At 32.6% G+C, this 15,787-nt stretch overlaps 2 protein-coding genes across 5 annotated transcripts; one reads left to right on the top strand and one right to left on the bottom strand.

The window, feature by feature from the left end:
* The first annotated feature begins 6,303 nt into the window (after positions 1–6,303).
* LOC120087673 (altered inheritance of mitochondria protein) lies at positions 6,304–11,050 on the top strand. 3 transcript variants are annotated; one of them, XM_039044526.2, is made up of 5 exons: positions 6,304–6,726; positions 9,565–9,734; positions 10,065–10,125; positions 10,454–10,526; positions 10,626–11,050. In XM_039044526.2, exons 1-5 carry the CDS (start codon positions 6,561–6,563, stop codon positions 10,744–10,746), a joined length of 591 nt encoding a protein of 196 aa, XP_038900454.1. In that variant the 5' UTR covers positions 6,304–6,560; the 3' UTR covers positions 10,747–11,050. The 3 variants fall into 3 exon arrangements, with proteins under 3 accessions (XP_038900454.1, XP_038900455.1, XP_038900457.1); XM_039044527.2 differs by having other exon boundaries at positions 6,314–6,726; positions 10,457–10,526; XM_039044529.2 differs by lacking the exons at positions 10,454–10,526; positions 10,626–11,050 and adding an exon at positions 10,421–10,442 and having other exon boundaries at positions 6,413–6,726; positions 10,065–10,216.
* A 1,817-nt stretch (positions 11,051–12,867) lies between these two features.
* On the bottom strand, positions 12,868–14,514 carry LOC120089470 (GATA transcription factor 5-like). Of its 2 annotated transcripts, none has more exons than XM_039046952.2 (3): positions 14,359–14,514; positions 13,907–14,250; positions 12,868–13,815 (listed from the first exon to the last, which is right to left on the bottom strand). In XM_039046952.2, the coding sequence occupies exons 2-3, from the start codon at positions 14,243–14,245 to the stop codon at positions 13,159–13,161; spliced, it is 996 nt and encodes a 331-aa protein (XP_038902880.1). In that variant the 5' UTR covers positions 14,246–14,250; positions 14,359–14,514; the 3' UTR covers positions 12,868–13,158. The 2 variants fall into 2 exon arrangements, with proteins under 2 accessions (XP_038902880.1, XP_038902881.1); XM_039046953.2 differs by having other exon boundaries at positions 13,907–14,247; positions 14,359–14,512.
* Between the last annotated feature and the right edge of the window lie 1,273 nt (positions 14,515–15,787).

The raw sequence follows: 15,787 nt of genomic DNA on the forward strand, positions 1-15,787 counted from the left end.
AACTAAAATTAAGTACATTAATCAAAAAGGAACAAAAAGTATATAGACTAGAAAGTCATTTCAACCTTTATTATATAAATAGGGTTACAAACCTATTCCTCATAATCCTTATGCCTTTGATTGGTTTGTGGATGAGTTTATAAACAACGAAGACTACTAGAACATTCATAAACTCGAGACCTTTCTTATTGATGAAGGTGCCAAGTCATTCGTTTGCCCCTTCTGGAAAATTTATAGGAAGGTTGTTTAAATGTGGCACTATTTTAAGGGCGGTGTTTTACGATGTTAAAAGTGGATATTGTTGATGGTAAAATCCAACCAAATGAACTCACCTGACTTTCACGTGCCACCAACGGTAAATTTATAATTTAAAATAAAGATTACATGCAAAACAATAAAAAATAATACATTGGTGTGGTACTTGTCACCGACACTCGAATGCTTAAGTCGGATGTCAACGTAAAAGGTCATAACAAATAATATTTAGGGAGAAAATGAACTTACTTTTGCAGAGTTGCCATGCTCTATTTATAATGGAGTCAAGGGATATTCCTTATCCCTTTAGGGTCAGGAATCTACTTCATTTACCTATTTGAAAACTGGACACTCGGGGACTTGGGCCATTAAGGATATTCCAAAATAGAGTGTCGATTCGAATTGACCACTCTCAAGTGATTCATTGGCCGAGGCGGACTAATTAGATTTTGGCCCAATTGCTTTTTCTCCCTATCTATTAGGAACTCTTTCGAATTCGCTCCCTACTGGTTTTGGATTCGTTTTTGGGATTAGGTAACTCTCCCAATTGTACTTTTATCTTTATATTTTATCATCATATTGTTAGAATAAACTATGAAATGTTAAAAACATAGTAAAATAAAGTTATTCATGTGGAAAGCTCTAAAAATTGCAAACCTACTAGATGGCAGTTGTTGAGCAGATGCATTCAACATACTGCTTATTACTCTTCCGAGTTTTGATTGGCATGTACCATTTGTTGGACCATCTCGAATGACAAAAATACCTCTCTCCATGAAAATTTGGTGCCCCTTGTCTCGGTTAAATCTTCTTGAATTTTTGCTTGCTTTGATGAATCTCAATTGTACGAATGGGGCTTTGAATTCTAAGTAAATATAATTTTTATATAATCAAAATTAGTTTTAAATAATTAATAGCATCATTAACAACGATTTAAAAAGTTATAAAAATGATTTTAACTATTTTAGAATCCATCCCAAATATATAGGTGGGAGATCAGACCACGTGCTAAATTGAACATGAAGCCTGACAATGACAAACATGAATTAACGAAGACATGTTTGAGTCAGAAGTCTAAAGAAACCCAATTACGACTGAAGTCCCACTTCCAAATATGCCTAAACTTACAATTGACCCAACACTAAATAAAAGCTTCATCTTCATGTTTTATTTTTAGAATTTTTACGTTAGAAACCATGTTTAGCCATCTATTTTTAAAAAGCCTTTAATTTTGAATTTTTCAATAAAGACTTTTATTTTTTATTTTTTATTTTTTATTTTTTGACAAATTGCCCTTTTTTTTCTTTTTCTTTTTTCGTTTTCCATCGTATTAGTGTAATTATGTTTTTTCATTAATGAATCACTATTATTTCTCTATTTTTTAAGTTCTCTTAATGGTTGAAGGAGAAATACATTTATTAAGAGGGAGAAAATGAATTTAATATGCTTTTCTTTTTCATTTTTAGTTGGAGAGAGAAAAAACATTCATAATTTTTTTTTTTTTCATTTTCAGTTGAGTGAGAAAATGTATTATTTTATTTTCCGTTTTACGATTTCTAACATCTCTTCGTTTTTCATGATTGGTTTTTAATATTATGTGATATATACCCTTGTTTGTTTTGAGTATTATTTGTTTTAATGTAATATACTCCATCGTTTATTTGATTTATATACTAGGTGTTTATGTATACACTTTGATATCACTTGTGACGGTAATATATTCCCCTGATGTATAGATATGTATGTCATTATACTCTATGAAAGAGTAGTCTAACATGCAGAGAGGAATAAATCAGAATCAATAAGCATTCTAACTATTTTTAATTAGAGTTTTAAACATACTATTCAAATGAAGTTCAAAAAGGGTTTGAAGCAAATATTACCTTTGAAGACTCAATCCACGAATTCAGCAGAATCACTTCAAGATTGAGCTTGAAACTTCAACAAGACCACCACCAAGATCTTCTCTACGAGGCTCGAGAAGGAATATGTGGTGGAAACACTCAAATTAAGCTGAATAGATGATGAACTTTAGGTGGGTTGATAAGGGTTTTCAACACTTCAGCATAACAGTCAGAAAATCTCAGCTTCTCTCTCCAAATCTATGCATGAAGATGCATTTTATAGACTGATTTTATGCAAGTATACAATATTGCATGGAGGGCAGCTCCTCCTTAGATTCTTTTGGTGAAATTTGATTATATATCAACAAGAGATAGTGGATATTCTCTTTTATTTATAATCAATTTTCTTAAAATTTGATTTTGATTTTAAATAAAACATTATTTAAAATCATTTGTATAAATTAATTCAAAAAAAATTAATTTATATAAAACTAATTTTATTTTGTTTTAATTAAATATTTTTAATTAAAATAATATTAATTTAATATCTTAATATTGAATCAATAAAACACCAATTCCACGACTATTATTTAATTTCATATTTAAATCATAATTTAAATATTAATTTATTCTCCAACTTTGTTTAATTTCAACTAAATTAAACCATTTTTAATTAATTGTATCAAATACAATAAATTAAAAACCCTAATAATTGGATTTTGAACATTTCAAATTCATAACCCGACTTCCAAAATTCATCCAATTAGTACTCAATTTGTTATTCCAATTTAAGAGCTAGTAGAGGGACCTAATGGACCTACATGATCTCCAACAATTTGTAATTAATTCGTTAAACTTTTTAATCGAATTAATTACTATTCATTAGCTATCAATACACATCACTATAGCTCGATAGTTGCACTATTTTCACAGTAGATATATTTTTGTCCATGTAAACCATAATCAGTAGGTCGATCCTTCGCATGTTGTTCGTAATTACAGTTTGGTCAAAATTACCGTTTTACCCCTGTAAATACATCTCGTTCTTTTAGTTCTCACTGACCCTCTAATGAACAATTTGATTCATAATACCACTTATGAATCATGTTCTTCTCTATCATGAGAAGGCGGGACCCCGATTGTTCAAGACATGGAATCAGTACTTAAGAGAACAACCTATCTACTAACCCTAAAATGAGTAGGAGTGAATTCCATCATGCAGGACTATGTCTCCAGCTATCCATTCGGTCTTATCCCCAAAATGGAAGGCTTATTGAGCAATGTTGTTGGACTATTCTCACCCATACAGATCAAAGGATAATCCCGAATAAACAGGAGTTCATGGTTAGCTCGGGAATAAGATCGAGTTATCATAGGTTACTTTAGTATGAAATAGTCAGTTTTAACAGTAAACGATCGTTATAAAGAAAAATGACTATTTCATGGTCTAGTCTTTATGCAAACTCATTGCATGGGATGCCCTCACTCACATGTCTCTACATGAATGATCTGTGGATCACATCATTTGTATTACATATACAAAATGGGCCGCATCCAATAGTGTTACCAGGATGAGATATCCAATTTCATCTATATAATTATAGACCATTTAGGTTATATATTATTAACTTGATTCTGTTTATGTCACCACGTAAAGTTAAAGTATTCATACTATAGCCATGAATATGTTTATTAGATTTTCATAATAGAATGTAAAATCAACAACTTTATTGAATAAGATACTCAATAATATTTTATTGATAAATAGAATGTTTAACACAAAATTTATGAATTGCGAGTTCTAGGACATTCTCAACACTTTGGAACATTGTCGATATACCTTGGAACATATATAAAATTAAGAGTATATATTACAATATACAAAATTAAAAGTATATATTGTTTAATCGAATTTCTTTATCGATTATCCCCTGGTATATAAATCACACGTTGACTTAATGTTCAACATAAATCACAATATATATTAAATAAGCAAAGGTATATACATTCACATATATCAGCTAAGATGATGCATATTGACTAAGATATTTGGATTTGGGAAAAAAAAAAAAAAGTTATCCACGATCTTGATGCGACGAATCTATATAGGTGGCAAGAACAAAATCCACGTTCATCTCTCCAAATTTATATGGGGTTTATAATACATGACCCTCAATCTTCATCTCTTATTCTTCTTCAGCTATGGCCGCCACAAATCTGTATAGGTGGTTGGATCTTGGTGTTGCGACATGAATGGAGGGAGCAGACTGTGAATGGGAGAGAGAATAACTAGTGACTTACCTCGGCAATGCTCGGTGGTGTGTGGAAGTCGACGATGACGGAAAACGATTAATGAACAAGGACGAATGGTGAGCGGCCAATTCCTATGGGCGATTGAACGAGGATGATCGGCGTGCTGTTGTGGACCATGGTGGACGGAAAACAGCGGCAGTGGAGGGGTGTGAAACCACCAGAAGGAGAAAAGAGATGGAGAAGGAAGAAAGGGGAAGTGGAAGAGTTTCAACGAAGTCCAATAGGCTTAAAAAAAAAATGAAACGTTCAAGATATTAATATAATATAACTCTTATTCTAAGGCTTTTTATGTCAAAACCTCTTCATCAAATACTAAAAATATTGTTAATTAAAAGGGAAAAAATATTTGAATAAGTCTAGTTTTCATTCGTTATTTAAATTTTAAAATACTATAACTTTGCCTTTAAAATTTTGAGTTTAGTTGCATTTGGTAATCATGTTTCAAAATATTACATTTTTATTCTTTAGTTTTGAGTTTTGTTTATATTTGATCCATATATTTTAATATTTCCAAATTAAACTTGATGCACAATAGCATGCATCCTAATTTTTTAATTTTGCATCTATTAAATTAGTGGATTAAAAAAAACATTGAATAGGTCAATGACATATTAAACACAAAATTAAAAATTTAAGGACAAAATTCGAAAGTTTGGTAATATATTAATAACATTTAGGAATCTCCTGAAAGTTTGAATACAATACTATGGTTTCATAGATCCATTAGACCATTTTTAAAGTTCAAAATATATTGAAAGTTGAATGACTAAACGTGTGATTTAGTATTATTCATGTATATAGTTTAAAGGTATAAATGTGAGAGTTCATGAACTTATTAAATACTAAATCATAAATTAAAAGAAAAAGCTCATCGGTTAATCCAATACAATATAGCCCTAATAAGATAAAAGTTATCATCTCTAAGACTCCTAATTTAATTTAGATTAAAATATTATTTTGGTCTCAATATAATGAGTTTCATTCCAATTTGGCCCATTCACACACTTTCGATTGTCCAAATTTAACGAACGTACTTTCAATAAATCCTCACACACGTGCACACAATACATATCGAAAAAAAATCATTAACTGATAACAAGGACGCACAAAAAATCATTAACAAACTCATAACAAGGATTATAATTAAAATTTCATATATTAAATTTGAATGACTAAAACATAATGAGACCTAAAGAATATTGAATAAGATGGCATTTCAACCTCAAATTTATCAAAATTGTTAAACTGAAATAAGAAGATAAAAAAATAGTTGCGAACATAATAATCAAATTCAAAGTACGAGTAGATATAGAATCATATAAAAATATTTACTGAAACAAAATTTAGATTCAATTATCAAAGTCTATCCTTGGTAGATAGAGATACCCACATTCTCTACAAAGAATGGAGAAGGGAATATTATATTATTTAATATTATTATATAAATATTATATTTAAATTTCAAGTTTTATTGTTTAAAGATCGAGATAACGAATATGTTTGAATTAGTATAAGAAATGGATATGTTTGAATTTTAAATTTAGATTATACATGAATAATTTGATATGTAATTATTTTCTTTTACTAGAAAATTTGATTAATTTATGTTTACATTCTAATTGTTTACATGGAATTAATCATATCATACAAAAAAGATCAACGAGAAATTAACTGTTTAATTAAAACTTTTTTGTAATAATGATTTAAATTAATTGGTAGAAAAATTTACATAGGGACCTGATCTTCGGAGGAGAATTCTTTAAAATTTTGCAGAGACAAGGAATAAAATGGGAGTAGGAATGGAGACGGATAAGCCATCCTCGTCCAGCCCCATAAACACCTCTAAGGATACGACTATTAATAATAGAATCTATCACTTATTACTTTGGCTATATTTGCCATTCTTTAAAATTTTTCTTATACAATTAATTATTAACCCTAAAAAATCCATTGCGATTACCATAAGAACTCAGGAAAGAGGAAAAAAAAAAAAAAAAACTGTCCATTAGAGTGTTATTCCTGCAAGTTTTATAGCCTAGTATTTGAGAGAGAGAGAGAGGGAGAGTCTGGGGACGAACCCTCTGCGCCCGTAGTTGTATTATATTGAATTGATGTTCATAGCCAGAAAAAGTCTTCAAGAACTTGGAGATGGATGAATCAGACGGAGTTCAAAATCAAGCGCCTAATCTTACCTCTAATGGGGCCAAAGATTCGAAAGGCAAGTCTTGTAAGGGCTGCCTTTATTACTCTTCACTTCAGAAATCCAAATCTAAGACACCCACTTGCATTGGATTGTCCAAAACTCTCGACCAAGGTACCCCTCCCATTTCTCTTTTCTATTTCTCCTTTCCTTCATGCATCTTCCGATTCAATTTGATTAGTGGGTAATTGGTTCAGAATCGTATTCAATTTCATTTTTTTATCATCTGGGTGTCGATTACTTTTTCATTTTGTTATGCATTATTGTATGTTGTTTTACCTCTCCTAATCTGGGTTCTGCAATGGCCGCTTCTTGAAATTCAAGGACCTTGGTGTTCTTATCCACATGTCACCGACTCATCTGTGTTTGGTATTTTCTTTATGATTATGGCGGTTGTGTATAGCGTTTGAAGTCTATCTTAACTTTCTCTGATAAGTTAGTTCTATGAAACAAGAGGACATTTCGGAAGATTTAAATGTAAGCTAAAGGATTTATTTTCATCTCATGTGTTAAGAAATAGACAATCAACGATAAACACAAGAATTTAAACAATAAAGAATCGACAGACACAAAGATTTATGTGGTTCACGAACAGTGTGATTGGTATGTTTACTAATAGAGGAAGAGAGCCATTTATTATTAGAGAAAAAAATATCAAATTAGAGATCAAGATGGCCTCTATCTAGGGTTAGAGAGTTTATATACCACACTCATCTAAATCCTATCACCAAAATCGTAAATGACGTAAATAGGACAAATACGAAAACAACCATACTTGATCGTTCGAAAGCACCAAATAACAGATTCAAGGCATTCCGACATCGTGAATAGATGACCCCCCATAGTTGTAGTAAGGATATTATTGGTGTCCATGTGGAGCTCAAGCACCATTTCCTAGCTACTTGAAAGTGAAGAGGATGAAAGTTTAGAAATTGATAGTATATGTGCTAGTGAGGAATGTGTGTTTTTGTGATTCTGATTCTTTCATGCAAAGGGAACACCACCTCTGGAAAATCAAGAAACCAAGGAGAAACCATTTTTGAATCCTGTCACAGATGTTTATGCTTGAGTGGTTTAGTTCCTAAAAGTAGAACTTGATCTTTTCTTGGGTATTTGCTCTTCCTAATACCTTTGAAGAGGGTTTTTTTTGCCTCTTCTTTTTAACAAGGCCTTGGGAAAGGGGGCTCACTGAGAAGAGGTCTTTTGGGTTAAGCTGCCATAACCAAGTATCTTTGATGTAGATAGGTGAAAGAGGAGAGCAAGTGGATCAATGAAGCCCTATTTCGGAATCTCAGAATCCAGACAGTAGAGAAGATTTAGATAGGTGAAAGAGGAGGGCAAGTGTTTTATGAATCAAGTTATTAAGAGGAAACCTGTGGATTTTGGATGAACATCCGCTAGAGAAAATTTTGTAAACATTATCCTAATTCCTAAGGAATAGGAATCTTTTGGGATTGAAGCGAAACCTGAACTACACTTGTGGAAGAATGGATGAGCATGGTTGGTGTTGGTACTATCAACACACGAGAAAAGACAAGCCTATTAGCGAACAAAGAGTGTGTAGAATGAGCTACATTAGTTCGCTTAGAAGTTAGAAGTTTGAGAGAAAGTCGGAGTACTCGTGAAAAACAATTTATGGGTAAGTGTTTGGGAAAAGGCTATTGGAAGTGAAACTAGAAAAGGTTCTTGAAAAGGAGGAACAGATAATCAGAAGAATTCAAGCCACCTCCAGACATATGCTGTAGCAATGCCATAGAAATGTGATATTTAACCACACAAACATAAAAAATTCACTTCATCTAAACGTGTGTCACCATTTCCCTAAGATATTAATAAATGATGAGGGATTAGTCAAAGTTGCATAATGCATTTAAACTAGTTTGGACACTAATAGTTAAAAAATGCTATTGTAAAACCCAGAACATTTGTGGTGCCCACTGTCCATAGCATGTCTGGATATGATAGTTCTGTGTTCAGTGATGGTCGGGATGGATTGTTGAGGTAGAAAAAGACCAGGTGGATTTTACCACTGGCAACGTGCCTATTGTTTGGTACAAGATACTCAGTATGATCAACCAGATTCTTCGTACCGAATGTTATCTAATTCATTGCCCTTAAGTTAAGATGTATTTTCAATCCAATTTGGTAAGACAAATGAAAATGCTCTAAATGGCTGGGGGCTAACAAGGCATGCTGAAGTGTTATGGGGATTGGGGATTTGCTGTCAGAGCTATGGTCTGGGACTGCTTGTTAAAAAAAAAAAAAAAAAAAAAAACCCAGAGACTTTTAGAAAGAAACCAAAGATTGTTTGAAGATAAGTTCTCTACTTTTGAGTATTTTTCTAGCAACGATTGGCATATGGCCCTGGGTTGTGTCACAATATTGAAAATTTATTTTGTAATTATCTTTTATATAATTAATTTGTGATCATGGCAAAAAAAAATTTTTTATCCAATTTGATCACTAACAATTCAAAAAGATTTTGCAATTAGCCTCCTTGGGAGGGGATCCCAGCCCATGCCCTTAGGTTGTTTCTCTTCTTTCTCATAATATACACCCAGCTTTCTCATCCAAAAAGAAAAGTTCAGAATTTAGTTGATTTTGTATCATAAATATCTCTCTAGTGGCTTTTGCAGCTGTTTGAGCGGACATGAACGTCATTCATTTGAGATTGCAATGAGTTGAATATCCTAGATCTATCTATATATTGAAGAGAATTTTGTAGAGGAATTGCTCTGGAATCTATTTAATTACTGACATGATTGTATCGACTATTGAAACGTGGTGTTAGTACTTCTTATAATTGAAACATTTGAGAATTTTCTTCGATTGAAGTTCTTAGATTGATAGCTTGAACAAACAAGCTGGGCTTCCTTACTCCTGTGCAGATATGAAGTAAACTAACATTAACACTTCATAGGATAGATAGTAATCATCGATTTTTATATGCAGTACCAAACTACATAGTGGGTGAAACTGAGTTGGAAGCTTCAAAAGAGGGACGCAGTCTTGCAGATTTCAAGTATGCTTGTGTTGGTTACTCTGTCTACTTAGAAAAGAAAGATTCATCAAATGATGTGCAGAACAAGCAAGCTGAGCTCCCCTTCTGCGTTGGTTTAGAGGTTTGAAATGTCTAAATTTTTCTGTGAGATGCAAAAAATATTAAAACAACATCCTTTCGTTTCATTACTTCTTGTTGATATGTTTGGCATAAAATATATTTAGTATTAGCTCTCATCTGTTTAGGATTATGTTGCTTAGCTCTCTATGACTAAGCTTAAAATTTATTGATTGGAACCTGCAAGGTAGGTAACATTAAAATAATATTTTAAGCTGAGTTCTTAATCTTATAAATGAGAGATTTGAAATTTTAGATGCAGTTAAATTTCTGTCACCCAAAGAATATTCTTTTTATCAATTTTACATCTTGACAAAACATGTGCTTGTTTTAGGTATTGTTGGACAAAAGACCAGCTGAACATTCCCAAGCTCATGTTCATAATAAAACTGAAGGTACTACAGGTTACCATATCATTTTTGTTCGACTACTAATATCTGAGATATCAGGTGACGTTTGGGAGGTGGCTAGGTTTGATGCCTCATTGTGAGTATCAGTTGCTAGACATGACCATTTTGTAATTATGGGCTTGGTCTTGTTCTTGTATATTCTTTCATTTCTCTTTCCGTTTTCACAAGTAATATTTTTTTGCTCGGTAGCGGGAATCCTCATCTTGATTCTTTTCTACGTTCTTCTATTATTTTATCTTTATATAAACTCTGATTTTGACAATCTTCAATCCAATCTCAGATACTAATCTTCAAATTTGATCTTGATATTCAGTAGATAGCCCTGCTTTTCCACAGCCACGTACCTATAAACCATCGTATCCGGCTGGAGACGAGTATCTAAACAGGCAAGAACTTTTTGGCACTCTATCTTTTGGCTGCTAAATAGCTTTCAATTTATCAGCATCATCAATTTCACAAGAAATTTAAATACTCTTAATGTGCAGGTTTAAACGAAATGCAGCCCTTGTCGCATCAGGTGTAGCAAGGAATGTGAACAGAATTTGCAACTACGTAAAAGAGAGTTTCGACGATATTTTATACCCTTATCGAAGACGACCGAAATGAGGTACTACGTTCATGGATCGATAGAATAAAGATCGGTTATTACAGTAAGTAGGTTGCAGAATCCCGCCATTGCTCGTTCGTGTGAAATATTGATAAAATTCTGATCTTTCTTATAAACTGTGTAGAGATGACATTGAGGTAGCACGCCGTCTTTACTTGGCTGTAATAAAGAATGTAATGAATTTAAATTTTTATGATTGTTTATGTTCTGATGCAAAGCCATTGCTTTTGCTGGGAGAGGACTCAAACCTTGGTCTTTGAATCTCAGGATGAGTTTCAAAATGCATATTTATTAGTTTCTCAATTCATTTTATGATATTAAAGATGTTAATATGTGGTATTCACTGCAATTTATAAAACCTTGAGATAGAAAATTTTAAATGTTTGGTCCCTGAACTTTTTAGAAATTTTGAGAGGGAAAAAAATTGAAAGTAAGATATCTACTACCTGTGGTTGTGAGGGGAAGTATATGAAATGCCAAGAAGTAACAGATTAAAGATTTTAAAAAGCTTGTTTTGTTCTTTTCAAACAGTTTCTTTTTCAAATCTACTTTGATTTTCGAATTTTTAAATTTTGAAAAGAAAAAAAAGTGAATAAGTTATCAAATAATTTTTTTTTCAAGGAATGGCGCAAAGGTAATGTTTTAAACAAAAGTAAATAATAAATAATCATTTCTCTTAGAAAAAGGAAAATAAGAAACAAACTATCAAACCACATTTTTTAAAATAAACCTCTGAATTTTTGCAGAAGCAATCATTTAACCATTAATCTTTTAGTTCAAAGATTTAATTTTTGCATTTTCAATCATATAACAATTTTATTACTAAAATATTTAATATCCAATAATGTAGTCTTTATCGTGAAAATTATGTAAATCAATTAAGGATTATTTTTCAAATAAAAAAAAACAAGTAACTTATTTATAAATATAGCAAAATGTTGCTATCTATTAATGATAGACAACAATAGACATTTATCATAGACATTTATTAGTGTTAGTGATAGATGTCTATCGCGGTCTATCTCTGATAAACAATGATATTTTGCTATACTTGAAAATATTTTCAGCAGTTTTACCATTTAAAATAATAACTTATCAATTAATTTAATTTAAGTTTTTTTTTCCTAAAAAAGAAAAACTAATAAGATAAAAAGAAACAACAAAACCAACTACTCCATCACCTCCTCATTGCAAATGAGAGAGATGATACAATCAGAAAAGACAACAAAAATTTGTTTTCCTCTCTGGAGATGTGATAGAAAAGAGAACTATCAACAAGGCTCCCAATGAAAATAGTATTCTCAATGAGTATCCCGATTTCTACGAGCGAGGAATCCTTTCTATTGAAGAGATTAATCACTTCCAACGCATTAGATTCCACTTGAATCAGCAAATTGGTTCCAGACCATTCTCGCTCAATTGCGATAAGTCCCCTCCAACACAGCTTCAACTTCCAACATACAAACGCTCAACTCTTCTTGATAAACTTGCAACCCCTCGAGATTGCTCGACCTTCATGATCACGAACAATTCACCTGAGCCTGTCCGAACCTCTCTTGTTAGACCAACAAATTACATAATACAAATTGATATTTAATTTAGATAGAGTTTTGTTATGCTATAGTTTCTTCTAATACATTGGAAAAACTCAAACTACAAACCTTTTGATCGCTAAGACATACTTCATGTCAATAGAAATTAAATGGTTATAACTTTTAAGTACGTGAAGTAGATCATTATACATTAGATAGAATAAAGGCATTTTAATTAATAATGAAACATGGGTATGTAAATTGAGTTGGATGCATGATTAAAGTGAGATATTGAAACAGTGTTAGAAAACCAACATCACCAACACCAAAGAAAGTGAACATTAATGTTTGTTGAATCAACCACCACTTTGGTCCCTCCTAAAAGTAAAGATAATTTCAACCACTCATACCACACTCACCTTTATCGCTCTCTACAATCCCTTCCATAATGTCTCAACAACAAATTAAAAGCGTCAATAATGTCCCTTCACCCCACTTTTCCCCCTTCCTTTTTTGAAAAAACAATACGAGATCAAGATTCCAACCTAAATTTTATAAGAAATAGAACAAGTAAACACGACTAACTCCTTGGAGAACAAAAATAGTATTTTATATTCGTAAACTAGCTAAAGTAATACAAAAATACAAAAATCTTCATCTTTTCCTACCTAAACATATTTAATCTAACCTAAATTAACATAAATCTAAATTAATCAAATTAATTTCACAAAAAATACTACACTAAAATTAATGCTCTAAGTCTAATTCCTCGCCTAACCCTACAAGTACAAATGGATTCCCTTTTAGCGTCACAACAAAAATCTGCCCTTTTTGGTCATTTCGCCATTTCCCGGTCCATCTGAACCCGGTTCGATTGCTTTAGTAACTTGGGACCATTTGGGACAGCTCGGTCGCCGGTTCTGGAACCTCCTTCGTCTTCCTCATTTCAAGTACTTTCCGATGACTGTTCGAGTGAACGCCGCTGCAAAAAGTGGGACTTAACGCCGGTCTATACTCGGGGAAGAGCCGACCGGATTTATACCGGACCCCACAAGCGTTGCAGAGTGTTTTGGCTCCGTTTGGACCCGTCCGCCACTGTGGGGTCTTCTGAACCAGACAATGGCTGCACCGCCGCGGAATCTGACCGGTTGGTTGAAGAGCCGCTGGCGACGGCGACGATGACTTTTTCCTCTGCTTCTTCGGAGGCTCGCTGGAGACGTTCAAAGAGTCCACGTTCTCACCGGCGTCGGAGAAGATAAACCAAGGTGCGGCGGAGGAAACGCCGGAGGAGGTCGACGAGGACGACGACGATGGCGATTGGTTGAGAGAAGAACCTGTGGATTTCGCTTGACGAGACTGTCTTGACCTTTTCGTCCTCGGTCTGACCGGAAAAAACGTCGGCAAACACGAAATTACAGTTCCGGCGAGTTTCTTTTCCGGTTCGGAGCGGTTGAAAGCCACGGCGGCACAGGAAAATTCAGAGCAAGAATCGTCGACGAATTGAGAAACCCATTCAAGGTCCGCCAGAGAATCGCCCTGAGAAGTGGGATTTTCGATTTTAATTTTCAATTTTGAAATCTTCAAACAATTAAACCCAAAACATACAAAACCCATAAATTAAATTTACCGGAATAGCAAGTTCAACGGCAAGAAGCGACGACTTGGAATCCTCCTCTCCGACGACCGGAAACCCACCGGACTGGTTCGAATTCAACGAAACAGAGTACCGATTCTTCTCAAACTCTTCATACTCATCATCTTCTTGAACTCTCAAAGCGGACCCATGTTCTAAATCGCCATTAGAGAAGTTCAAAAACTCGTCGACTTCAACAAAATCCTCGCCGGCGACGAGATTAGCTCCGTTCAAACACCAAACTTCCTCCACCAAAGCATCTTGTTGAGCAGATTTCATAGCTAATTCCCAATGGAAACTTGATTTCAAAGCTTTAGCTTCCAGAAATTCCATTTCTTCTACATCCAAACCACCAAAACAAATGATTTTCAAAACAAAATTCATAAAATGAAAAATCCATAAAAAATTTAATTCTGTTCTTTGTTGTTTGAAGTAATAATTATTACCTGTTTGAGATAGGAAGAAAAAAAATAATTGCAGGGAGAAATAGAAAGATGGGTCAGAGGGCAGTTGCAGATTCCAAAGTTTGAAAGGATAAATTAACCCCTTTTGAAATTTATATATAAAATTAAAATTAAAATTAATAATAATAATTTTGAATTTGATTTTTCTTTTGACACTTGGTTTTATCATTTGGTGGGGCTGACTTTTCTTAGCCTTAATGGACAGCAGGCTTAGCCGGCTAGTCTTCTTCCACCCAACCACGACTATGACTCTTTAATCTTTATTATTATTATTTTGTTTTATTTTTTTCTTTTTCAATTTTTATTTTAAATTTGCACTCACTTCCATATCCACTCAACTCAATTTAACAAAAAAGGAAAAAGAAAATGAAAAACGTTTTGGAATTAAAATTTAAGGTCTCCCCTCCTCCCATGGCTGTGGGTCTAAAAATTAGCACGAGGTCTTAGACTCTTAAAATGGAATGACCTTAATCGAGATTTAAACTAGGAGAGTGAGCAATTTGGTTGGTATTTTCGTAAAAGAAATAATAATTAGTTGAATTTATTAGTTGACTATCGAAGTTAAAGTTACGAGGTCAATGATCTATTAAAAACGAAGTTGAATTTGTATTCAACATATCTGTGAATTTTAAACAATTATGTTAACTTGAGACTTGTTAGACTTAAACTTTAAAATATGGTGTTTTATTAAACATGAAATTGAAAGTTTTGGGATTTATAAAGCATTATCTTACTATTAACTTCGAGATTACAAATACGATCCCCTTAACTTACATATTGTCAACAAAAAGACAACATAACCCTCAAAAGTTTTACGATTAAATTCGTAATTTAAATTTACTGGAAAAAGAATTGTGATTTAAATGTTAATGCGTAGTAGGTCAATTGATCAAGACCTATTTCATTGATAAATACTAAGTATTTAATTTTTCACTCCTACACATAGTTGAACTCAAATGGATAAATAGATTTCTGTTTGGTAACCATTTGGTTTTTTGTTTTTATTTTTGAAAATTAACCCTATAGATACTACTTCCACTCCCAAATTTCTCATTTCTTATATACTGTTTTTACCGATGGTTTAAAAGTCAAAGCCAATATTTAAAAACTAAAAAAGTAGTTTTTAAAAACTTGCTCTTATTTTTTAAATTTTATTGATAATTCAACTATTGTACTTAGAAATGTGGACATCATTGTAAGAAATTGAGAGAAAATAGACTTAATTTTTACTATTTTCAAAAATAAAAATAAAACAAAATGGATACAAAACAAGGCCTTAACATTTTTTTTTTTTTTTTTTTTAATATAAACCACACACTCCATTTTAGATAACTGTCAACTAATTTATCTATGGAACATGGTATATTCAAATACAATGGTAGTAAATTGAAAGTCCAAAAAGGTGGGACCC

The sequence above is a fragment of the Benincasa hispida genome, chromosome 10, assembly GCF_027475165.1.
Source record: "Benincasa hispida cultivar pf3 chromosome 10, pf3_genome.v1.1, whole genome shotgun sequence".
Classification (NCBI taxonomy): Eukaryota; Viridiplantae; Streptophyta; class Magnoliopsida; order Cucurbitales; family Cucurbitaceae; genus Benincasa; species Benincasa hispida.

Excerpts from the sequence above, each read along its gene's own strand:
- LOC120089470 (XM_039046952.2), bottom strand. The coding sequence starts at position 14,245 with ATGGAATTTCTGGAAGCTAAAGCTTTGAAATCAAGTTTCCATTGGGAA. Across the intron at positions 13,816-13,906 it reads CCGTTGAACTTGCTATTCCG|GGCGATTCTCTGGCGGACCT; the intron begins GTAAATTTAATT and ends CCCACTTCTCAG.
- LOC120087673 (XM_039044526.2), top strand. The coding sequence starts at position 6,561 with ATGGATGAATCAGACGGAGTTCAAAATCAAGCGCCTAATCTTACCTCT. Across the intron at positions 6,727-9,564 it reads GTCCAAAACTCTCGACCAAG|TACCAAACTACATAGTGGGT; the intron begins GTACCCCTCCCA and ends TTTTATATGCAG. Across the intron at positions 10,126-10,453 it reads TGTTCATAATAAAACTGAAG|TAGATAGCCCTGCTTTTCCA; the intron begins GTACTACAGGTT and ends CTTGATATTCAG.